This window comes from Tyto alba, unplaced genomic scaffold (assembly GCF_018691265.1).
Source record: "Tyto alba isolate M040663 unplaced genomic scaffold, T.alba_DEE_v4.0 Super-Scaffold_8, whole genome shotgun sequence".
Taxonomy (NCBI): Eukaryota; Metazoa; Chordata; class Aves; order Strigiformes; family Tytonidae; genus Tyto; species Tyto alba.
In genome coordinates, this window is record NW_024881329.1 from 8,922,359 (window position 1) to 8,949,583 (window position 27,225).

The 27,225-nt window shown below is 35.1% G+C and overlaps 1 protein-coding gene across 6 annotated transcripts in view; it reads right to left on the bottom strand.

Annotated features, from left to right (window-relative positions):
- Positions 1 to 27,225, bottom strand: part of SBF2 (SET binding factor 2) — a 267,969-nt gene that overhangs the window by 93,093 nt on the left and 147,651 nt on the right. For 4 of the 6 annotated variants that reach the window (XM_042784693.1, XM_042784698.1, XM_042784695.1 and 1 more), the window contains exons 7-16: positions 25,408 to 25,540; positions 23,759 to 23,867; positions 22,905 to 23,018; positions 21,991 to 22,068; positions 19,582 to 19,695; positions 18,941 to 19,069; positions 18,073 to 18,171; positions 13,413 to 13,617; positions 10,987 to 11,096; positions 9,307 to 9,456 (exon numbers count right to left, since the gene is read on the bottom strand). In XM_042784693.1, coding sequence (XP_042640627.1) covers positions 9,307 to 9,456; positions 10,987 to 11,096; positions 13,413 to 13,617; positions 18,073 to 18,171; positions 18,941 to 19,069; positions 19,582 to 19,695; positions 21,991 to 22,068; positions 22,905 to 23,018; positions 23,759 to 23,867; positions 25,408 to 25,540 — 1,241 coding nt within the window. The remainder of the gene's footprint in view (positions 1 to 9,306; positions 9,457 to 10,986; positions 11,097 to 13,412; positions 13,618 to 18,072; positions 18,172 to 18,940; positions 19,070 to 19,581; positions 19,696 to 21,990; positions 22,069 to 22,904; positions 23,019 to 23,758; positions 23,868 to 25,407; positions 25,541 to 27,225) is intronic. The other 2 variants (XM_042784694.1, XM_042784697.1) reach the window with 2 other exon arrangements.

Consider the following 27,225-nt stretch of genomic DNA (forward strand, 5'->3'; position numbering starts at 1 on the left):
AAGGGAATTACTAAAAGCCATCTTCACCATAACATGCTTACATGGCATTTTGCCATGCATCCTAAAAAAACAACTCATGGAAGTCATAAATCTGGGCTATAATATTGAAAATTATTGTTAAGTGCTGCAAGATTTTTTTACAACATATGTAGATTGTCAATCGTTCTTTTGTTTACACCTTTATTTTCTGCTTTTATTCTCTAACTTCAAACAGTTTCTGTTTATGTAACAGTAGAGATAGGTCTATTACTGTAAAGAAATAAATTCTTTTGTTTTTTTCCTTCAAAATAATTCTAAAATGCCAAATATGTTCAATATTTTTTGCCATATTAATGCTTTTGACAAAGTTTACTTAAAATACTGAAAAAAAAAAAAAAATTGGCTTGTGTTTTACACTATTTACCTCAACATCATACTTCAATTTTTGAATACAAGCTGCCAAGATTCCTATTGTTTAAACCAAAGATTATACAAACATTATAGCAACCAAATTATTATAAGACTTTAAACACAGTTCAGTGTTCTTTCTGTTTTAGAAATGACTGTATGTGAAAAATAAAAAAAAAGATGATCTAGCCACCCACTGACACCTTTGATACAAATTCCTGAAAAACAGAACATTTAAAAACAGACAACTTTGTAAAATTCCTTATAGAAATAACAAACCAGTCTTCTATATGACCTGTTTCTCCCGATAAGTACCACCAATTATCAAGTGAGCACACACATTGCTCACAGAGCGGAGAAGCATTCCACTTCAGCTGCTCTACTGCACCTTGGTTTAACAGTTATTTGAAGCACAGGATGGCGAAGACCAGGGTGAGACTAGGTTAGGCAAACTCTTCCCCTTTATTTCAGTAAAAAAAGACTGCACTAAAGCTTAATACACATGAGCATATAGGTGGCCACACAGGTATGCTCACAGTACATCAATACTGTGTAATATTTTGTTACTTACTGTATACATAAAATGACACTTAATAAAGATTAAGTGCATGTACACATACCTATTGGCGTTATACTCAAACCTATACGGAATTATGTACCTGTACTGAAATACATATATAAAATTCAAAATAGAAACAAAATTCCATCTGTCCCTTCTATATTTTCATTAGATATAAAACTTATAAAAACAGAAGTCACTGATTTCACAGATCTTATTCTATTAGCAAAATGCCTATTCTTTCCAACATTAACTTTTTTTTTTTTTTTTTAAACTACCTTTCATCAGTCCACCTCTTTCACAGGCAGGCTAGAGAGCAACTACACAGCAGTATACTACAATTCCTAAACCAGACTTGTTTTATTTACACCAGTGAGTAGCGTACAAGCACACGTCTGCTTTTCATCAAGATGACCAAAAATATTTAGAACACAGAGTTATTAGGAACACTTGGCAACCACAAGGCCACAATTAACAATAATGAACACTTAAGAGCATTCAGAGACTACTACGTCAATGCTCCAAGAAGCTACACTGTTTCAATAAGGTACCTATGTGTGAGCAAACACACATGAGCATGCCCTGCATTAACAGCAAATATAGGAGGGTAGAACAAAGGCCAATGACAGGAGATGTCCATGAAGAGTAAAGACTGCTCTAGCTGATGAATGTCCCAGAGGCCCAACCAGGATGGGTGGGTTTGTGCCACTCTCCTTGCCCCTGCTAGAGGGCTACTTGGTGTGGCACCCTTGTTTGGCATTTGATCCTTTAGTGCTTATGTTTGTATCCAAAAGGCTATCACATTTTTATTTATCTATCTGCAGACCAGGTATGATCTCACTAAAATCAGTGCAACCCAGACACAAACCAGCTGTCTGCAGTTTGGATACTATTCCCTGTATTTTTTTCCAAAATGCCTACATCGCTATGTAAGCACCATGTAAAATCTGCTAAAAACTCTCCAAGATGACCACAGATATTAACATACCTATTTTTGATGGCTCAGTTTTGCTTCAGAGGCCTTGATTTTGATTGTACAGTACCCCTGTGAAGGCGTGCCTGAGGCTGAGGGCAGCAGGGCTCCCTGGGCTGGTCACAGACATGGTTGGAAACCCCACTGGGAGCCCCAGAGCTGCAATCAGCCAGAGGAGCTGACAGCATATGATCCTTGTGTATGCACACGCATAAGTGTGTACATCAAAAAGAGGAGAGAGTGCATGAACACAACACATTTTGGTGAGAAGCCAAGAGGGAGGGAGGCTGAGGGCAGATGTAGGTATGGACAGCACATCATAACACTCATTACTGCTAATCCTTCTCTTTTCCTTTCTTTAAGTAACAGTCTCATAATGGAGGATAGGTCCAAGCAGACGTCACAAACACTTTCAGGTTACCAAAAGCAAGGTCTCTGAAGTCTGCAGGGAAACAGCAATTTCAGAATTGCCCAGCCACATAGGAGCTCATTCCTGAACACCTCTGCTGGCACAGTGCCAGCATGAAAAGCAGACATGGTTTTCTGCTGCCTGGTCATCAAAGAAATTCCTCACTAAAACCACAGAGGCAGTTTAACACAGCTTGAGACAACCACCTTGGTGCCTGGACAAGCATGCAGAACCAGCCAGACACCTCTCTGTGGAGACCACTCTCCCTGTGCACAACCAAATCCCCTAAGTGATGCAAAAAGGAATTACTTGGACACTGACACCTCCACAGGGAATGTCCGGGCCCAGTGAAGAACAGCTACTGCTATGTCAAGTTGGTCATCTCCCTTGAGACCTGCAGAGTAGGCAACTGTGGGCTGGTCTTCAAGCAGCAGTAATAAAGCTAAAAAGACCACAACGCTGAGTGACAGCAGCACACACATACCTACTTCATGAATACATATATACATGGACAAGCTGGCAAAGAGAGAAACTCTATTTTCTGAATTTCAGAAAAAGATGCCTGTGAAGGGATTTTTCCTGGGATGAGTACAACAGTATGTTCCTCAGAGCAAAGAAAGGAAAAAAAAAAAAAACAGATCAGTAATATAATCTTTTACAGTGTACTTCCATTTCTTTCCTACGGAAATTATGTGAGCACCATCAGTTCAGCCATGTGCAACGATATTCTAGTATCCTGCAATTTCTTGGGAACAAGACACCATCAGAAAGATTCAGAAATAGCAGCTTCTATTAAGTCTAGAACGTTATATATGGACGCCTGAAAAGTCATCAGGATAGAAAAACTGTTATTTCTACTTCCTGGGTAATAAACCATGGACCAGGAAAACTATATGATATGCCCACTGTGACCAAAAAAACCCCTAAATCGGGAGTACAATATGGAATTAAACCTGGAAGTTTTAATTCCAAGCCTTAAAACACTGGAATCTCCTTTCTTTCACTTAAATAATACCATGACTATGTCTAACAGGATGAGAAATATCAAATTGTTAATAACTCATGAATTAACAGAATTAAGAGTGGGCCTGTTAAAATCCAATGATTTCTCTTCATGGCATACACTCTATTTTTTAAAATACCTTAAAATATTTTCAAATACTGCTGTTGTTCAAACATTACTTATGACAGTTTCTACTTCCAAGAACGCACGTTGAACTGAGTAACAAAAGGCTGGCCATGAAATAAAAGTTTGAAAGGAGAGAAACCTACCATAACTCTCCAAAATAAAGACATTTAGCAACACAGCTTTCAACATAAAATACGAGAAATGCTAGTTCATTTAACCTTTATATTGCCAAGAATTTGAATCATATGACACAAACACATGGCTGATTTTCTCTCAGGAGTAATAAAATCTTTCTTGTTATTGGACAGTATTCACAAACCTCTGAATTATGAGAACTGACTGACAATTTTCAAACTTTATCTGGTGGCAGAATATAATACAAAAGTTATTTGCATAAGAAAAAATAATATTATTTACAGAATGCCATTGGTTTTAATTTTGCATATTAAAGTTTCTATCACAACTGACTGTATAGTAAGTGCTAGAAAGAGACCCTTATTACATCAAACCAATACTGAAGAGACACAAGTGAAATTCTACAGCCAAAATTAATCAATACTGTCTTTCATCTGCTTTTGGCCATTGTTGGAGAAGAGATGGTGGCCCAGAAGTACCTTTGCTGTAACCTAATACAGATGAATTTTTTTATTTTGCCCTGGTTGCTATAAAGACTTCCCACAGTTGGTTTTTATACCATATACCATAGTTATACTTTTAGAATACTCGGTATACTCTATTTAAAAGATCAACATCTGCATATTGCCACTATGGAAAGCCCTAATGATCCATTAGAAATTATCTGAAGCTCTAAAACAGGGAACATTTTGTCTACTATTAAAGATATTCTCTCAGTTATACTAGGACAACGCGTGTATTCACCCAGACATGACAGTGGAGCAAACAAAGTCCTAAAATAGCATCGACGATTTCATAGGCTGTCAGATTAAACAGCATCATTAGAAGACCCAGCCCCCTTCCTACACCTAAAGACCAGATTTTTGGAAGCATTTATGTATTTAACAGTTTTATGTATCTTATTCCCACTTTTAAGAACGTTTAGATTACTTACTCCAGACATCTGGGGCACATATCTTTTACAATTTTACCCACGTTTGCTGAAGAAATGCATTAATATGAAGTTAAGCAATATTACTGACCAACATCTTACAGAGGCAATGTTATATTGCAACATTGTAGTTTTGTAGTTTTTCTTTTTAAACAAAAAGTTTTATCTGTTCCAAGTACCGAAGGAAGCTAGTTCATAGTCCTGCATTACCTGAGGACAATCTTTCCCCAGAAAAAGATTTTTCAGGAAGCCTTATTGTTACTGTTAAGTATTTTATGCAAATTGTCTAGAATGTCCCTCTAATATAAAAATTGTTTCTGATTATCAAGTACTCTCCAGCTACACAGTGGTAGAAATTACCATCTCGAGGCCTCTTTTTGCCTTTACTACCATTTTATCCAATTAAGTGCTACTTTGTTTCAAAACACAGAGTTCACTTGCTGCTGCCAGAGTGAAGTCAAAGAGACAATTGAAAATCTGGACAAGTCATGTTGTTTGTAATAAATTAATGGAGGAGCATGCAAACTGAGCCTTGAGATGCTTTTTGTCATTATTTCTTAGCAAGTATTAAAAATACACAGTGTGGTTGGAAACATAATTACATAGAAGAAATGTTTCTCTGGTAAAAATAGACTTTTTAGTTGCAAAAAAGTAGTCTCTTCTGAAATGTCAGAGTAAAACATTTCATTACAGAAAATTAAAGAGAAATAAATCTTTTAAAATAGGAATTTGTGCGGAGTTGCAAATTTTTCTGAGGTAAACACAGCAGCAGATAGCAAACGCAACAGAAATAGTTTCTAGAGAAATAACTTCACATTTTTCTCATTACAGTGCTACCTGTATGAATAAATTGTCAATCAATATATTAAGCATTCACAACAGTGTGAATGGCTTTTAACAGTAATTTGGTTATATAACATATGGAACAGAACATAATGCTTCTGCTTCGCTATCACAGATGTTAATCACTACCATAATACAAGCTCATGTAAATGCTTGTCAGAGTATATGATTTATCAGGGGAAAAATTCTTACCCAGGGTATGATAATGAAGTTTTTAGCAAGTGTCAATGATAACTTCTATCAGGGATAAAAGCAAATAACCAAGGATTTAATTGCCCTCATCAGAAGACTTCTGCTTTAATCGATGAGCAATACAATGTCCACGTACTTTTGAACTTCCTGCTACTAAGAACGATCAGAAATACTTCTTTCATTTTCATTTCAGCAGCAGTAGGCTGTCAATACTTCCTAGACACAGACACAATAAGGCATGTTTTAATACTTCAGTACTGACTTACTGTATCATGCCTTACCTTGACCATATTTGTAAAGCCACTTCGTCTAGCACAAGGTTTGACATGCAGCTGCCTTCCTGCTAAATAAGGCAGATTAATATGAAACTCTACTGTACTACTGCATAGAACACAGGCCTATTAAAAATTTGCAGTGCGATCCTGCCCATTACCTTCAGTCTGTAAATAGTCTAAAGAAGAAAAGTTCAAAAGAATGCCAATAATGGACTGACTCAAGCTGACAAACACCAGAGACCTGGCAAGCCCAAGTTTTGCCATCTCTAGAGAAAACAGTAAAATACCATCCTTCCCTTTCTTCCAGTTGCAAAATGGCTAGAGATTGGACACTTGGGAAAATACAGCGTAATTTTTCAATAAAATAAAACAGCTATTAATTTAAAGCAGTGGTATGAATATTTTGTTCCTGTTCCTTAATCTATTCTCAAGCACTGGTAGCAGCCATGTCACACCAGGTGCCATGAGACCAGCAACAATATACATGGTGGGATTATTACTAGCAACGTACTGCTCTTCATCTGCGAAATGAGTATACAGAAGCTCTGAAAAAGCATCTGACTTTATTTTTATGGACTCCAGTAAAACAAGAGAATACATTCTATTAAAAACCTGACACTAAACAACCAAGAAATCTTGAATGGTAACAGAGGGATCTGCAATAAAGTTGCAGAATGCAATCTTCCTGGGTTTGTAATATGTGGCACTGTTCCCAGTAAGACAAAGAATTCAGTACATGCCAATAATACAATTTCTTGTTCAAAACCACACTTCTCAGAAATGGCCAACCTGTATCTCTTGAAATACCCATGGTTTGCAACAATTCACATTATCAGCAGCAGAGGTTTGGTGGCGGTGGAGCGTCACATTTCCTATCTGCAGAAGCGGGTGAGCCAGCACAGACTGGTGTTTCCCAGAGACACCACCAGGCCGGGGCTGCAGCACACAGGGCCCGGCCCAACCCAGCGTGCGCAGGCCGCAGCCAGGGCCCTGCCCAGCCTGTCACCATGCCCGCGGCCTTCCCCTTCTCTCAGCTTCTGCATCGGCTGCTACACGCCTCCTGGACACCACAGTGATTTAGTTTGTATCTTACAGAAGCCAGTGGGAACGTGCAATAACGTTAACAGAAAAATCTGTGACAGGACGCTTGGTGGTATGACAGTTTCTACAATTCCAATAGTTCAGTGGGGTAACAAAGCAATACTGCAATCTAACCACCCCCAAAACTCCACCATAATTGTCGTGGTATTTCCCTAAAGCTTAAGTACATCTCCAGTTAAGACCACATTTCTTAAACTAGATTTTTGTGTCTTTCTAACAGGCACTGTTCAAATTACTTGCTCTTATGACCTGCAGCTAACAGAATTCATGTCTCTATAGCAAAAGGATGACTTACTGAGTCCCACCACAGCAAGGGCAAACTTCAGTTCTTGAAAATGCATTTTTTCCTTGAACTTATACAGGGAAGTTCCAAAATGTCACAATTTACACATTGTTCCAAATAATACAGTTGAATAAAGTGCACAGACAAATTATAAATCATGCTTTTATCTTAATAAATAATTTCATATATCATAAAAGAAGATGTACTAAATACGTGCTTCTAACTAGCTGCCTAGTATCAGGAGTTCAGATTTTTTCATATTGGCCAATCTTACTCCTGAGAAATGGCAATTTCCATTTTATATTTTCAAAGGTAAGAAAATAAAATTAGGGGGGAAAAAAAGCATAAAAACTGTGCTTCCTTACTTGATCTATCTGTTTCCTCTGTATGATTTCAGTTATATTTGCTAGTTTTACTGAGGAAAAAACACTCTATTTTAACTTCAGTAAGACTTCAGACACATTCACTTCTATGAACATTAAGGTCCTTCGTGGGTCTTCAAATCATTGGGAAGAAAAATAACATTTTTCTCCTAGACAAAAATTAGATTTTATTGCTTTATTAAAATGTGATGTCAGTATTTCTTTTCTCAGAAAAGGAAGTGTCCTCAACTCCCTATTTTCCTCTGCCATCTGTTTTGTACTAAGATACAGTAAATAAATGGGATTTGTGTTTCATTCCTACTGTCTAAAAACACCTACATTTTTTTATCCCAGGAACAATCAAAAAAGTAGAAGCAAAAGCTGTGGCACATCTAAGACAATCCTGTTTTCCGGTTTGAAAGTAAATTTTTAACTCTGGAATACGCAGTAGATATTCTATTGGTCATGATTTTGGGCAGAGAAATAAAGTTTCATAGATAACTTTAATTTTTCTTCCAACTCTGAGGCTGAACTTAGAGCTTGGAAAAGGCCAATGACTGTGCCAAAAAAGCACACTCTGGTACATGCTGTGCAATTTTTGCCAGTTAACTTTAGTTTTCATCTCCTAACTGTGGATAATTTTACTCCAAAGATCATTGCTCAAGCAAGGTAGAAAAATATCTACTGTGAACAAACACAAAAAACCACAGACAACAAAACTTACATTTGACAGTGACCTCGGGTAGAATTTATTCAGTCAGTGTTAATTTATTTCTGTGCTTAAGTGAAAGTTGTATTTAGCACTCAGCTTTTTAAAAATATGGGTCAACAAATGCTGCAAAATAATTTCAGCAGTTTTTAGGTTAGAGGAGAGTGGGCTTAAAATACTAATGTTTCAGTGAAATCTCTAATTTGATCTAATAATTTAAATAGGTACAACAAGAGGGAAATTATAACCAAATGTGATCATACAAGTTTTAAAAAATGCTACTACATTCTCAGATATCAGACTGAAAACACTGATGTCTATAAAATATTTCTAACAATGAACTGTGAACAAGTAAAGCTAAAACAACAGTTATTCAAGTGAAAGTCAAAAGAAGTCATCCACGTATTTTGCTCTGCCACCATATGTTGATGTCTATTCCGCATGAAAATTATTCAATTTTCCAGTAGGGTAACTTAGTAGATGAACTGCCAACACGTTCGGTGAGTCTCTGACAAATTAAGATGTCACTGTGCCAAGCAGACCTACCACCATGGAAGCAGAAAGTACTCCTTCTTCTTGAAGTAAGTTAGAACATGTGATGACAAAGAAGATAAATATTTTTTTAACTGAGCAGTGAGAAATACACATTTTATGAATTCAGAGTTGAAAGTGACCTGGAAAAGCTAACATCCATTCATTAAAAAAGTACTTCAAGCCATTAAAATAAATCACGTCAATACTTAGCAAAACTAACTTATACCTAAATTATTACTAATGGAAACAGTTTTCTTTCTGTTTTTCATATCAGGCAGATCTGTATAGACCCGAGCATACTGTCCTTTATTCCTTCAAAAACAAAACATCTTAAATCCACTGTCAGGTAGTATCTGTCATGTCACTGTAGTACATGGTCCTATAATTTAATTATTTTGCTTCTGCATATCACTCTAAACAATTTTTTGCTCATTGTAATAATGAAACAAAGACAACCAAAGAACAAAACCTTCACATATTGTACCTGCAAAGCACAGTTCATCATTCGCACGATGTAGTCAAACTGCTGATGGTCCAGTATTGCTCGATTTTGTTTAACATGCAGGGCTAATTCCTGTGTCAGGCAGTGCCGAGCTGCCTTTCCTTTTAGGGCTCTCAGAGCTGCAGGCAGGGTCTGGAGAGAAGAAAATCGAACTTTATGAAAATGAAATTAAATGGCACTATTCATACTGAGTATCATTCATTTTTTATTAAGAAACTGCATAGTACAGTATACTAAAGAATAACTTTGGAAATGACTCATCAGATTGAATATCAAACTTTCACATAATGGTTGATTTAGCTTGAGTCATTAAGTATTAAATTTTTCCCATGTTTTTTTCATATGCATTAAACAGCATTTCTCACATCTGTAAATAGAAGTAATTGAATATGGACAGGTATTGAATGGATGTGAAATCAGAAATGGACTATTGTGCATGAAAGCAAGTGCTCTATTCTGTACCAGCAGGCTCAAGTTAGCCTATCAAGGCCAACCAGCATGCTGTTTGATAAGCAGTGAATGACAAATGGCTGTGGAAGTGGCATACCTCTCATAGCAGTAAGGCCACAAGACTGTTAAGCAGTTTGTTCTAAAACAGTGCCAACAGAATACTTACGCCAATGTTTTAGAGATGCAGAATGTGCTACATCAGTATCAACTGTGGCCCTTTAGACTAGATTTAATAGGTATTAACAGATAAATAAGTGAAGGCAGCCTATCATCTAAGGACAAACTTACCATGCAGGGGGACAAAAAACTACTGGAATTTTTCAAGTGCCTCTAAGTTGAATGAGGTTAAAAACTACTGTGCTACACATGCATCAAAACTCTTTAAAAAGAGCTACACATTTTATTAGACCTTTCCCATATGCATTTCTGTAACATATTTTGTAAATCAAGAAATGCTCATTTTCTATCTTGAACTGCACAGCCTCAGAGATATACAGGTAATACTCTTCTGAGAAATAAAAAAATTTCTTAAAATAATTTTACAGTCATTTTCTTATGTAGACTTAGATTTGAGTGCAAGTTTGAGTGATTGTTCTAGCATCAGTAACTGAAAGCTTTATGTATAGAATATACAAAACCTGGCAGCTTCTTAATGTGAACAAATCAGGATGTCAGGGATAACAACCCACTAGTACACTTTAGTGAAGACAGATATGCCAAATACTTATAGACAGATATGCCAAATACTTACATTCATGTCTGACTTCTATGAAATTATTTTTTTTTTTTTAAACCAGCAGAATTTACCGTTCTGAAAATTTCGAAGGAGCATTGGTTGACAAACACTGAAACATCCATATACGCCTTTTGTTTACATTCCTCCTAATCAATACTGCTAGACCAATACACACCTATTTTTTTAAAAAAATCATGTCGACAATACTATTTATAATGGTAATATAAATTATCAAAAAATTCACCAACACTCATGTAGTATTACAAACAGGTTTTCAAATCCATTAGCTTTATATTACATACAGTATTGCATTGAGATTATTAGTTTTATTGCTTACTTCATTAATTTAAATAGTCAAAATAATCATCAGTATTTGAAAGAAGACTCCAAAATGTATTTTGTGACAAGGTCAGTCTCTACTCGTTCATTAGCAGAACAGAGGATTATTTGGGAAAGTTAAAATTTTAATTTATTACCTTTTCAGTCTCCAAAAATTTGTTTTCAAAAATGAATGAGATGCAGTTTCTAACAACTTCCAGCCTTTGTGCACTGTTGAAAACTGTGCTTCCTTTTTCCATTATGGAAACTAATGAAGAAAAAGAAGAATATACATCTGTGAAATGTATTCTGCAAGAGCCACAAAGAATACCAAGAAGTTCTTTAAAAACAAAAAAAAAAAGAATGTACCCTCCATTTTGTTCTGTTAAGCAAATACCATTAGGAGGCAATAGGATGGGAACAGAAGATCCTAAATCTTTGTTTTTCCTATATTATCTGAAGATAGTGCTCTGAATTTTAACTAGAGCATTTAATTATCTTTACTACTTGCTCTATTTGTCTCAACCAGGCACAAAGACATTCCAACCTCTAACATACTAATGAAATACAGAAATAAATACAAATTAATATTAAAAAAATAATATATATGTGTGTGTGTGTGTGTTCTACAGTGCACTACATATCTATTGCTAGAAAATATGCAAGGCTAACTATTTTTTCCTTAAGAATTCATTGACCATGCCAAGAATTCTGTGACATGGACCTGACAAACCTATTCTCTTATCTAGAGTGCAGTTTTTTGAGATCTAAAGATATATTTTCTTAATGCAGTGTTTGCTCTGAATTGTCAGGAAAATTCAGAATGGAAGAACTAACATTCTATTTTTCTCATTAGTATCAAGTAAATAGAGTATAAATGTAGAATATGCACTTCCCATAGATAATAATGAGCTCCTAATATTCAAGGATTTTGACACACCAGACAGCAGAGAGTATGAGTGCGAAAGCTGTTCTCTGAAAAAAACAAACAAACAAAAAACCACCCAGAACTCTGACATATAAATTAACTTATTAAGAAAGAAAACATTCACTTGCATCTAGTCTTTCAAAGAAAGACAACAGAACACAAACATATATCCTTTAAATTTTCTATAAGTAACAGATTTAATTATATAGTCAACAGCAAAGGCAGGTGAATAGAATTTATCATCTTCTTATATAAACTCAAAGAGAAACAGGGCTGGAAGGGTCCTCAAGAGGCCATCTAGTTCATCCTGCTGTCCATAGACAGGATCAACTGTATTTATGTTATTTCTTACGTTTGTCTAAAATGTTCCCGAAGTTCTGTGATAACAGAGACTCCATGACTTCACAAGAAATCCATTCAACTGCCTCACAATCCTCCATTTACGAAGTTTTTCCTGACAAATTATTCTAGTTGTGTACTGCAATTAAACCCATTATTTTTTAACACTACGGATCATTCCCTTTCTTTTTTTAACAGCATCTTATGTAACTGAAGACTGCTATTATGTTCCCTCAGTCTTCTCCAGTCTAAACATCTCTCCATCTTTCCTTGGAGGTCACATTCTCCAGACCACTGGTCATTCTTGTTGCTGTCTTCTGGACTCCCTCCAACAGAACCAGAAATGGAGACAGTCTCCCAGTGTCCAAAAATGGATACAAACAGTCCAGCTGAGGTCTTATTGAGTACAACAGAAGTATTTCTCCATGGGGCTCACCGACTGTACTCCTGTTAATACATCCTAATAAGATGTTTGTCCTTTTTGCAATAGCTTGATATAGTTGAGTCATGTTTGCCCTATGATCGTTATAATCCCCAAATTAACTCTGGAAGAACTGTTGCCTAGTCAGTTGATCATGCCTATGCAAATGCAATACTTATTTGAAAAAAAAAAAAAAAAAGTAGAGAAGGACAAAATTCAACAGAGAACAGATCTTTAATTTTTCAAGATTGATTTGAATTCTAATGCTATCCTTTGAAAGTTCTGAAACTCTGCCAGCTTCATGTGTCCTGCAAGTTTACTAAACATACTTGTTTACAACAAATTCATGTTGATGAATATGACTATGACTCACAGAATTTTTATGGCATTAAAATTAATTTGACAGGTCTACAATGACTATATCTGTTCTTTATAATTAAATATTGGTATATTTATTTTGAGACAGATGTTATGTTTTTCATTGCCTTTTTCCAGTAATCTACATGTCTTGCACTTCTGTCAAAGGAGAAACCTTAACAGTTCAAAGCTTGGTTCAGCCAGTCTTACAAGTAACCTACGGTGATATTCATCAAACCTAGATGAATAGACAATATCTCATTTAATAGTTCAGTCTAACTCAGATCAAATCCTTTTTTGTTGTTAGTAATTATGTTACTCACACTCTGAATGTCTGACTTCTTAGTAAAGGCTGATGCAAAAGGACTTTTAAAATTGTAAATGCAAATAGGCAAGTCTATGCACTAAAGGTTACCATGATCACTAAAAATACTGTACTAACACGAAATTGGGAGCAACACTTCGTAGCCATGCTAATTCTATATTCAATTTATGAGACAGTATGACAAATAGGTAAGTCAGGGAACCAGTAAACATACCAACAGGGGGACCCGCCGGAACAACGCACTTCTTGTCCCCCCGGGTGGCGGGGGGGGCACCCTGACTCCTTGTGAGGCCTTCCTGGAGGAGCTCCTGCACCCGGCACTCATTGATCCGGGGGAAAGGGAGGATGTGGACCCGCAAGTGGGAGCCCTCCGTGGGCCGTGGCACTTTCTGGAATGCTATGTGGGGATTTGGATTCTCCTGCAGGTCAAAAGCAAAAGGTTGCACACAAATGTGTTACGCAGAGTTACCATCTGTCTCATCCAATTTTACTGACATTTTGTGTATCTGTCACACCTGAAAGATTAAGAAGCCAAGTATCTAATGCACTAGTACAATGCTTCATATTCATAAAACACTTGATTCATTATCTGTAATACTTCCAACCTTGTTAAAGGCGTTTATAAAATTATTTTTGTCAGCATGCAAAATTCAAACAACAAGAGTAAGAGAAAATCACTGCTTAACTTAGGTTGATTTGATGCAGCTTAATGATTATTCAGGACTTGGATAGAGATTAATTGGGCAATCAACCTCTTTATTAGAGAGAGGGTTGAAGAACATTAAAACATACAATCTCTCCACTGAGTACTGAGAAATATTCTCATCTTGATCAAGACTATGAAGTGAAAATTCATTTTTTTACCATGTTGTATCAAACTATTGCTGTCCCTCATTAGGGACCAACTTTCTACCTTCTTTATGTCTCAAAAGTATGTCACAAAGCTCACTGTTTGCTCTAAAAAAAAAATGAAAGAAGTTAATATAGGTGATCAAAGAGAGTAAATGATGGGCCTAAACTATAAGGAAGGTAAAAAAAAGCTGCCACATCAGATTTTGGGATGTTCCCAAAGGACCTAAAATAATTCCATTGTTGCAACACTATCAGAATTTCCACTGTGAAAATAAATGTCTGCCTAGGTGATTTTTCACTCACTCTTTTTGTGGTCTGTAATAACCAGCCCCAAAGAAAGCTTTTTATCTCTGCTTTTGGGTTTTCTTGCAGAGGTCTTCCGAATTTAAAAAATTTATAAATCAGTTTCACATTGTAGAACACTGACTTGTTTGTTTTACCAATATAATTACTATACAAGCAAGATGTGACTGCATGTGGGATATTTGAAGACTTGTTCTATGTAGGTAAACTCTGCTGGCGCTTGACAATACCAGATGCAATATCAGTGCAATATCTGTTCCTATATGTGGACATGTATCTTCTACCTCTGGTGTTCAGCAACTGGAAAGACCATGTCTATCACAAACCACTAAGCTTCACTCAAAGGCCTCCACACTGATTTCAGCTTGTTTAAAACACACTTTCTAGAAAGACATCCTGAAGAGAGAGAGAGAAGAAAATTCACATTTTCTTTTACTTCTTTTCCTCAAATGGTTGATAATCTTTCCTGTTTGAGGTTTTTTTTCTGGCTTCAGGTTGTACCTTTTCCAACATACAGCCAAGACCCACATGTTCCACAAGGATTCTATCACCATTCACAGGATCAAATCTCATGTCTTGAGGAGTGTAACGATCAAACAAAACAGGGTATTTTCATCTCTTCATTCATATACAAGGGGTTAACATTAATCATGTTTGAATTTACTATTATCCAATTTGCCTGTGCTGTTACTTATTCCTTGCTGTGTACCACTGCCAGAGTGCTACTCAACCAACTAGGTTTCTGTTGCACAACTAACTTGCAATAAAACTTGTAAACAGGAACTAGCTTCAAACTTTTGTTTAGGAGAGCAAAAGGTAACACTGAGATCAAAAGCATCAGTTTGAAAAACAGCAGTCAAAACAAACCAGCTACTTAGCCATACAAATTCTCTGCAGAGGAAAGTTTAATGAATCAAGAGAAAAATCTTGCTAGGGGGATAAGAACAGGAGACACCAGGATAAACAAGGCAGAGACAGGGAACACAGCCTCAGCAGGGGGTAACAGATTACATATAGCAAAAAAAAACAGAAGGTGAGAATAACTATTCTACATTCCATTTCATGGAGAAGAAAGATCCAGTGGAAATATACAGAAAGTTTAGTTAATCTTGGACATCACAAATGTAGTCAACTGTATACGCTGTTAGGAATGTAGGTCTAATGTTTTCAACTACTGAAGCAGTATATGCTAAAAACCTGTCTAGATTTTTCATTTGTTCCAGCTAGACCAATACAAACATTATCTCTCCCTAACAAATGTGGTCTCTCATATGCATCTGAACTGTCACAGATACAATCTGACAACTATAAAAACTGTGGAACAAGATGCCAAAATATGTCATACAGTGAATTTAAAATCAGGCAGCTCTAGGCATAACTTACAGAAGCAATGTTACTCATCATAGTGCTTTATTCAAAGATAAATATATGCATAACTACTAAAAATCTGACTTTTAAATGCACTAAGTCATTGACTTAGAGGTAGCGAAGTAGCTGGTCAATCACAATGGTATAAATACAACTCATTCTAAGAAGAGTAAAATTAATTAGTTTTGACTCGGATTTTAAGAAATAATATGTGTAAAGTTGCACATATGCACATTCACTTACACTTTACAGGCTCTTTCATTCTAAAAAGGATCTATATCCGTTAGAAAACATACACAAATGTTTGCCATTTCCTTTGGAGCAATTTACTATTATAGTAACAATTATATTGTTTGCAGGAATTTCCCATATTTATGGGACAGTACCACAATAATTATAAACTTACAACATTAAAGCTCTAGCTCTTGGGGAGATCAAAACTTCTAAAAGACAGATTGATTTTCAAGAAACTTTAGTGCAATACTCCTCATTTTTTCTTTTCTACATTCCCCAAATATGAATTCACTCATCTCTGCCATCAGATAAAAAAGAACCAGACTAATTTCCTTTAATATTGCCCATTGAGTTTCTAATGAAACTAACAGCCCTGAATGTGGCAGAACTTCTCAAGTAATATACCTTCTGACAGTGTTAACTTGAAAGACCTGAATTTTGAAAATGCACATTGCTATATACAGCACAACTATCAAATTAGTAGCAGAGAATTTAATATTTATTCAGAAGCTTTTACTTCCAATTTATCTCATAATAGAAGATGATTCCATCAGTACTTAACATTAACAGAATGCTACCGGATGAGAAGGTATACTATAGAATAAATAATATTTAATTACAGATGAAATCTCAGGGATGAAATTAATTTATGTAACAAAAATTCTGATGTCTGATGTTCCTCTTAATTTTCCACAAGATATATTCTCTTATTGTACGACTGAAGTCTCAGTGTAAGGCTATCAGTTTTAAGATACTCCAATAACTATGCCATACCACACGTGGACAAGAGACAATATTTCATAAACGTTTTAAAATTTGAAATGGTTTTAGTCCACAATGATGTATTTGCTCTCTCTTATAATGACTATTATGACATTATGACATGGTAGTTTAAAATGTGTATTAATTCTTTCCTTCAAAAAAAGTATCAGTCATTTGACAATTTCAGAGGAAAAGAGAGATGGAGTACGTGAGTGAGTCAGTCTGAAGACAGACACACAAATTTTGCAACTAAGGACAATATTAAAGCCAGACCAACCTGATTTAACATACCTTAGTATTCACACATTCCATTCACTTGATACAGTAAAAATACATAAATTTATTTTTCCATCCAAAATCTACTGACACAAAAGCTTGCTGAATGCACTGGTTGTAAAATTTTGGATTTCATATGGAAAAGATACTAATTTTACCCCAAACAAAGATTTCATTGAGAGTGACAAAATCCTCAAAGACAATTCATTTGGGGGGGGGAAAAAAACCCAAAAAACAAAACACACACACAACGCCAAAAAACTCTATGCACCCTGGAATTTAGCAGTACTTAGTAATTCTTGTGGTTTTTTTGTACAAGTGTAGATGTAAATCATAGTTTTGGGGAAGTGGGATATAGAAAAGAAAGGGCAATAAAGGTGTTAAGTGACTGCGTCATAGATACTGCCCTGTGGAATGTGAACAACCACAGGAAGTGTGAAGGGGAGGGAGATTACTTGATGAAAAAAAAAAAAAAAAAAAAGACAAAGAAATAAACAACAGAGAAAACCCAAAGAAACAACACAGCTAATGGTAAGAACGGTAAGAAATTTTACAAAAGCACCATGTAACATAAAGGCATGATAGGAATGCAAGAATGAAACTGGAAATGGTATTCTAGGAAACCTAAAGAGTCCAAGAAACAGGATGTAAGAAATGAAATGATGCTTGCTGAGCATGCAAACCATAGAGACTGGGTTGGCACAGCAGGAAAGATCTGCTGAAAGCTGGATGTACAGTTCTCATATGGAAAATTGTTGAGAGGCAAGAAGAGAGATGTGTTTGGCATGGAGAGGTTGTAGTAGAGAAAGTAATAGTTTATACACATTATATGAATAGACAAGAAGAAACCAGATTGCTAAGTAGCAGTAGTTAATAGGTCAATCAATATTAGTATATTGAACTTCCTTCAGATATACAAAATTGTTCACGTTTAATGTTCCAAAGTCTTTTGTCATAGTGCAGATGATGAGTACCACACGCAGTCATTTCCATGTTCAGACGCTGGATCAACCTCAGAAATGTGAACTTTCAATGTTACTATCTCAGCTCTAAAAGTGCAGCAAATATAGTAAACTTACATTTTTGAAGAGCTGTTCTGCAAGTTCTCTAACATGTTTTATCATTTTTGGCGGATTACCTTCATCAGCTTTAATTCTTTCAACTTCAAAGGCTACCAACTTTAAAAGGGAAAAAAAAGAACAACTAATAAAAATATTTATAAATCAACTAAAAATAATTTATTCCCTATTTAAATTATGAGATGTTAATCTTAAATTGAAATCTAGAAAAGACAACTGAACACTTAAAAAGTGTGTAATGTCACACTGTTCTGTAATGTGAGACACTTTTACTTTCTTATACAGCTTCTGTTACCAGATTTTATAGTCCTACTTAACACAGAAAGTCTTATGTACCTAAAGCATTTCTTTAACATTTCTAAACTATAAGCCATATTTCTCTTACATTCTGTTACAATGCAGAATTAATACCAAACTCTCTTTGTACTCTATATTCAGATAAAAGCCAGGACAGTACAAATATGGCAGCACTTTTTAAAAGAAAGAAATGTTTGTCCCAGTTTACACTGTTGGGTGTGTAGTTAATTTAATATTTCTCAATTACTATTTTAATGTTTCTAAGAATATAATTAAATTACTCAGAATAATTCCATACTAGCACTTGTGATGCACTCTGAATTTCCAAATCTGACAATAGGAACACAATTACCATAATTTATACAACCGTTTAACTTCATACATATGAGCAGGGCATGATTTTATGCAAGTAAGCTCAAACATATGCTTACTAGAAAATGAGAATCGAGAAGATTAGTATAAACTTTATATAATAAACAGTGAAGATTCAGAAGCATTTCAATAGATTTTCATATGTTGAAATATCATTGGTACATTTTCATTTACTTGGGAATATAGAAACAGGTTTTACCTCATCAAAAAGATCACAGGTTCTGAAAGGAGGTCCCCTCTCTGACACAAAACCAGCAAATGCCATTCCATTGAGAACTTTGGTTAGAAAGTCATTCTCAATTAAGCCTCGCTGCCCTAAGAAGGCTGCCTGCAATAAAGACAGAAAAAAGTGCATGTATTTTACCAGCACCAAAACTATTTATGTACGAGCAGTTAAACATTTTCACCAGCTTATAGTAATATGAGGTACTTTCCAATTGGAGTCTTTTATATTACCTAGTATATTTTTACACCTAAATTCAGAAGTGATATAACAGGAAGCTTGATGCACACTTTTTATAAATCTCACAAGCAATAAAATAGAAAACTAGTACTTTCAAGTATTGTCTTCTAACTAAATAAGCATGTTTTCAAAATTCTTTAATGATTCCTCAAAGGTTCCTTTGCATTAAATTTTAATGTTAATTTCGTTTCATGTTTCATCACTGCCCCTACAGTTAGTTCCACCAAAACACATGCATATTGTACACGTCAAAATGATATGCTTATCACATGTAGACTATTTTATTATAAACTTTAACACTTGTTCAAAAGGCAAGCTCATGGGAATAACATGGCACAAACAAATACTAACTAATTATACAACTGCTTCTCTTTTACCTTATGGAAATGAATTACTGGTTCAGCATGAATTCTGATCAGCTGAAGACATGACCGGTATCCTTGGAAAAGTTGTGCAAATAGCCTAAGGAAGATTGCTCGCACTTCTTTATCCTGTAAGCAGTAATTGAACACGCTGTCAAAACATTTTTGTATTCTAAACTCTTCCACACTTTGTAAAAAGCTATCGTACGTACACATAGGAAGTTATCTTATATGAGGCTACGGTTCCACCGACCGGTCCACAAATAGCAATGATAGACTTAGTATGTATTCGCCTGTTTTCTCCTACTACTCTTTTCTATGCCTGCACAACAACCTCTGGGCAATGCAAGGTCAACCCGTGGGACTGCCGTGTGGTGAACCACATGAAGGAATTGCCATGAGAGAAAACTGATGCTAAATGAAGCAGAGGGTATTTTAGCCTGGGTTTAATTCCTTAAAATTTGTGGCTCTGCAGCACTACACAAGCAGCACCGTCGGGGTGGGCAGGGGCAGCAGGGAACCATCAGAGCCTGAGCTGGCATTGCTGCTGTGGGGGAACCAGGCTCAGAGCACCCCAGGCACCTGCTGGGGCTCTGCCCATCGAGGAGACAGCGCTAAGTATGCTCAGGTACTTGTCTAGGGCTCTTCCAACTCATGCTTTCACTTGCCAATCCACGGCAGCCAAAATAAGCCAAGGTTAGTTTAAGAAGTTTAAAATAGTAGATCTTTAAAGTCCTGGTTTATTTTGATTTAAACGAGTAAGGGAGTGCTTACATAAATACAGACAGCCTAATGGAAATGATGTGGTCAGTTGGGGGCAGGCTTGGGGCAGCAACACCTTCAGCTGGCCCAGATGCACCTAACGACTGCGATCAAATCCTGTGTCACCCATGTTACCTTATCTTCCCTCAGGTACCTCCTCAGACTGCAGGCATGTCTAAAACCTGAGGTCCTAAAAATGGTTTTATGATGTCAGGTTTTATGGTGCCTCAAAGCACTTTTTAAAAAAACTCTAACTTTAAAAGTCACAAGCAGCAAAGAATATTAGATTAACTAATCAGTTAAACATCTGATCAGCTAATCAACAAGTAAATACAACCTAAGTAAGTTAAAGCTTGTAACAACTTTTCAAATAAATAAGTTTAGGTATATGTAAGATTCTGCAGAGATGTCCTATTGAAATATTTTTCTAGATGTTTGTTTATTCTTCACTGGAACATGATCGATGTTATTCTATTTTTAATTTAAATTTGTAAGGGTTCACTTTACTGAGAGATATTCTCAGTTTCTTTGTGTTCTGGCTGCTCTCTTGGATTTTAACAGATATGCCTGTACCCTGACTTTTTGGACTAGATGAAAACATGGTTGTTTCTTTCAGATTTAATAAAATTCTTATTTTGATACAGAATTATCATAATTTATAACATCACTATTCAAAGTGAGATATTAGCTGAGTTCTCATTAGTTTAAATGAAATCTGGATGACATTTCCTGTGTTCAGCAATGAAAAAAAAATCTTAAAGCAAGAAATAAAAACAACAAATATATTGTACCACTGAAGAGTTTTACATTTTCGAATACATGTACACAAAACCCCCAGTGTGGATTCTTAAACTGAATTGGCTTTTGGCTTTTAGGTTGGACTACCAACTCAATACCAACTACCAAGTTCAATTCTAGACACTCCTACAAGCTAAAAACAGCAGCTTTACCAAGCTATTATCATACCTTCACAACTACTTCTAAGCTAAATTAACTAGATTTTAGTAGAAAACTGTCCACAGACTTATTTTAGTATATACAATTACTTATAGTTTCATTCAGGTTGAGGTTTATTAAAGCTATTTAACCACGTGTAGTTAAAAATCATATGACTCCTTTCCCAATATGTTCAAGCATACAATGTATAATAATTATCGTTATTATTGTAAAACCAGTAACACCTGTTTTGATGACACAGCTACCACTCCCATCTTTCCTCATATTTACCCTAAAAATCTAGATCTCGAATGACATTTTTAATGTTTCTGAACCTCTGCAGAGGGTGCGGAGTCTATAAGCGAACTTAATTTTAACATTTACACAAATGCACAAAAAGACCAGTTTGTCTACACATGTAAAATTCTGCAGGTTTACTGGACTATGAAACAGAGAAGGCACAGATTTAACTCATTAGACAGCAATATTAAAAGAAAATAAGGTGCTTCCATATTAATACAAATACACTTATAAAAACTTCTAACCCACTAGAATTCTATTAGATGGCAGAATGTAAAGTCCAGTGGCATTTCTTCGCTCCACCAATACTACAAAGAATATGGATATGGAAAAGAAAACACAAAGTCAAAATTCTTAAAAGAAAGTTAGTCTAAAATTTCAACAGTTTTCTCTTTAAGAAAGTCAGACATAACACAGAAATCTTACCAGCATTTTTGAGTGTGATAAAGCTGTTCGTGGGGGAGGGAATGCATAATCTGCTGTTTCCAAATCAGGATGCAAAACCTAGAGAATTTTTTAAACAAAATTTTTTTCCCCTCATTTTGCTGAGGAAAGGATAAATTACTTTTTTTCTTCTTTCTCAAATTAATATTCTCTGATAGTAAGTACCTCAAAGAATAGATTGAGTTAAATTATGAAGACTGAATGGAAATAAAGGTGGGATAAATTTCTCAGCTTCAGGCTTCTGTGAGCTAGTTATCAAAAACTTCTATTACAGACAAAGACGCTAGTTAATACAGTCAGGGATTTTAGAGCTGATTCATCTGAAGCAGATTAACAGACAGAAAATTCTTCTCTTTAAGATAAGGTCTGTTCAGAAGCCTCCAAATAAGGTGATTTCTAACTTATGGCAATAATATTAAAAAGACAAACTAAACTACTTTTTTTTTGGCGATTCCCTAATGTAGAATCAATCATTCTTGAATACTGATATAGGAGCATCATACAAATAAACTTTAAGACTAATTGGTTATTCATTTGTTAAACTTCATGACAACATACAATTTAAATGAATTTATAAAAACAGAAAAGAAGCTCAACTGAATAGTAACAGTGCTACTCAAATACTGAGGTTGAACTTCTATTGAAAATCAATATTACTAAGGAAAAATCACTACCTACCTCTCAAATAGTGAAAAAACATTTTAGTAGTAAAATACTGATGATATTAAATCTAACTTCAGGTAATAAATTCTTCTAAAACCAGGAATGTTGGCATGAATCACAGTTTTAAATCTCATGTTTCCAGTGTGTTTGAAAGCAATCTAACACTGAAATTAATTTTTCATTCCTTAAAAATAGGTGAGAGGGTAGAAAATAGGGTTTATATCAAAACATACTAGAGAAAGTGCCATTTGAGTCTGATGTAGCAGTGGTTCTGGTAGCTGAGAAAGATGAATACATTCAGGAATTTTAATTGTGCCTCCATCCAGGTCTGCTATGATTACATCTAACTGTAAGGGATAAATGAAGTCATTATCAGTAGTATATACTGTGAGCATAGTTTAAAAACAAACCAGTTCAAATTTCACGATTTGCACATAAGTTAATAAACAAATTAAAACATTACTAACTTCAAGGCATAGAATGCTTTTGATAAATGAAGTACTCAAAATACTTCATATTACTGAATCTAGCCATGAAAAATTAATGTAAACCAAATAAAGTGAAATTAGGCCAAACTTGCAAAAGTGACTTCTGTTTCTGGATGTTCCAGGTCTGTGTTCAGTGATCTGAAACATCTAAGAGGCTGTTTGCAAAAGGACACTGTGAGGAGAACTCTATGTAAAATTAAATGTTTCTAGGCACCTCTGTAGCCCTGGTTCAGTTTCTCCAAGCCCATGCTTAAAAAGTAAGTATAAACTAAAATAATTGAGGATAAATTTGAAAATCTTAAGTGAATTTTTCAAACTCATGACAAATACATGACAAAGCTGGAAAGGGATGCATTCCTTCCCTTCCTGCACTAGAATCAAATAACTTCCCTCCTCTACTTCACAGTCTCAGTGTATTTACAAAAGAATTGATGCTTTTTCTCTTTTTCCCCTCCTGATTGTATTGCCTTGCTTTCTACAATAATACTTTAAGTGTATATATATTGTTCAAACAAACATCTCTGAAGCACAGAAAATCTCTGCAACTAAACATCACAAATGACACTGTGACTATGAATACACTGGGTAGACATACTTACAAGCTCATGAATGTCACTGCGAAAGACAGAATGTACACCAATTATGAAAGGAGTTGGTGAGCTAAGAACTTCCAATAGCTGTGCAGGAAGAATTGGAATATAGGGATAACTGTGAAAAGAATAAATAAAATAAAATAAAAGCTTCTGACTAACCTTTCACATAGGGCAGCATTTTCCTTTAAAAAAATAGAATCTTCCTGTTACGTATTAAAGTTACAATAACTGTATTTTAAAAATATGAAAGATGAATGTATTAATTAAATAATTATTTATAAAGTGCCATGCTGCTAAAAGAATATCTGCCAAGTAAACTCCAGAAATTATTATATTATAGGGTCTAAAATTTATTGTAAACAAGTGTATTTTGCAAAGTAACATAAGCCTATTTATATTTGTAACATTTATATTATATGGGCATTATATTTTGTGGACCACTTTTAGGTAACTAGGGACAATAAAGTTTAAAAACATGGCTAGTTTTCGGCCAGACACCTATAATGCAACCTTTTGTAGAATATCATTAATGTGAAATCTTAAAATGAAATATTTTGCTTTGATCTTGAAATGGCAACTAAACATTATGCATAGAACACTATTTCAAATATTGTTTACTTGATTTGACAATTAAAAAAAAAATTAGTGTTTTCATCAGAGCAACATGAAAATCTGGATCTAAATTGATCAATGCATTTGAACACCTGATTTATAATTACTAAAAATTTACATTCATGAGTATTTTAGCATTAGAAACATATTCAAAAACTCAATTTCTATTTTTTTTCCTCTGATTCTATATTAAAATGAAGCCCGCATCTGAAATATTTTCAATAAAAGCATGCTATTATAATACATTAAAATCTCTTGAAACACATCAGAATTAGATGTCATCTTTCTAAAAAAAAACCAAGTAGCTCGACATGAAGTTTTCCATTTCAAAACACTGGATTTAGCTGTGGCTTTTTAGAGAGGATCAGTTTGTTGATTTAAATTCCTTCTCAGGTGGACATTCATCAGTGACTTAAAACTGTGATAATGTTATCTTACAAACAGGTTGTAAAGGGCCTCAGCAGATCATTTAGTTCAACCTGCTGCTCAAAGCAGGGTCAAGACCGAATCCAGATCAAGTTGTCCTGGGCTCTAAGCAGCTCAGTCCTGAAAACTTACAGGGATGGAAGGTCCACAGGGTCTCTGTTCCAAGCCTCAGTTATCCTCATAATAAAACGTGTTTTCCCTGCATACAGTCAGAAACCTCCTACTCCCCTGTTTTGGTTTATGACCCCAATCTCTTGTTCTCCTGCCCCATACCTACTCTTACTTATTGGCAGGCTGTTATCAGATCTCCCCCATAACTTTTCCATGCATCTACTCATGGATATCCACTGTCAAGGTTTACCATCCAACTGATGTTGTGAGTAGGGTTTCTATTGTATTTGTAGGTATGATGTTTCTCTTTTAATTTTTTCCACTGTCATGATGCAATCAGAGTTTTATTAATGATATGTACAGACTAGGAGTAATATATATGATCATGAAAACCTTTGCTTATTTGAACAAAGAAAGAACTCATGTGGTTAAGGATAATGTAAAATAAGTTATAAAATTAATTATAAAATTAGTAAAAGAGTTCAAAGAATCAAAACTCAGCTCACCTGTATTTGAGGGGAAACATCAAAGACTCCAGAGCCCTACAGGCATCACTGAGCCTCTGAAAACTTGCCGAGTGAAAAAGAACCTTGTTTTCTGTAAGCACGGCACAGAATAAGCTGAGTACATTTTGGATCCCTTAAAAAAAAAAACAAAACAAAACACAACAAAACAACAGAAACAGAACTGTAACAAGATGTCAAAAGAAGAATCAAAATTACATTAAAATGTACCATTTTCTGGAGGAATTTTCAAAAAGCATATGATAAATGTATAAATTGTCAAACCCCAAGTTTTTCTACCTTTTATTTAACTAGTGCAACTTCCTTTCTATTTTTCAGATTACTAAAATACTACCTGAATGTACTGCTACATTTCAAATATATTGCATTATATCTACTGTTCAATACCACTTTTAAGGATTTACTCTCCTCAGTACAAATCCCAGCAATGCTTAATAATGACTTAAGTCAGTATTATGTGTATCTTCTGCATAGCCTTCTGTCTATCTAGAAGCCAATTCTGGTCACTGATCCAGGCTTAACTTCTAAACCTTCATGTATCTTGGGGCAGGGGGGGAATCATACTGCCAATCTCAAAAGAAAATGACAAAGACTTCCTAGTAAATACATTCATACCTATCCATGGAGACCATTCTTGGAGTCACAAGGTTTAAAAAGGGCAATAAGAGCGTGCATGTTGTCAGAAAAATATGTTAAAGAAGAGCTGACTGTTTAAACAAGCCCCGCTAGATTTAGGGTAAGACTTGTGAATCAGACTGGGGGGGGGGGGGGGGGGGAGTTTAAAGACAGTATAATTTACCTAGGCAACAAAGCCATGTGCTTTCAGGGAAAACCAAAAATACATTTCCTTTAAAACAAAGTCCCATCCTGAGAAGCAGACATGTCTGAGATATGTAAGATATGCTAAAATTTATGAAATTTCCTGAAATATGCTGGAATGTATGATGTTTCCCTAAGGACATAACTCATGTTATCAGTAAGACAGCCTCTATTACCTTTACAAAGCTACTATTTATCTTACAATAATCTTCCCAATAAGAAGTGTGACTATGGAGAGTCACTATATTCATATGAAAATTAACACTTTGCTTTGCTTAAGTACTTTTTATTACACATTTTGACAAATCTTTTTTATGGATGATGTATGAAAATTTGCCTTGCTGGAGTGGAGCTTAGTTCATAAATACAAAGTGACAAGGATTCAGAGAGGGCTGCTGAGACAAAGACTTAATTTTTATGACAGACAAGTCAAACAATAACATAATAGCTTGTGCTTTCAAACTCCATTCTCCAAGAATCATAAGGACAAACTCATGAAATCAAAGGCAGAGACTTGAGAGGACTCAAGGACAGAAGGCTTTGTTATAATGCTGAGTTACTGTTGCAAATATTTGCTATTGTATTCAGTGGTACAGTTAATATTGTCTTAGTATAAAACAAACTGCTCTGTAATACACTATGTAAGGATAGTATTAAAAAAAAGAGCTAGTTTACTGATGTGAATGAAATAACACTCCGCAGTAAATGATTAGAAGATAACTTGAAATACTGTCCTTTTTAAAATGTATATATGTATGTACGAGGTACGTATATATTTGAACATAGAATTAGAAACTGATGCCCGTTTGAAAAAAAAATCTCTGTAAGAAATGAAAAAGCTTGAACTGCCCTTTTTATGAACAATTGCCCTTGGTCCTTTCCCAGAAAATTTTCAAGATTGTTTTGGAATATACTTTGTTTTAAACTAAGTTTTTGTTTTCGAGCTAAGTGGGCTTTTTACACCATTTCACTCCACATCAA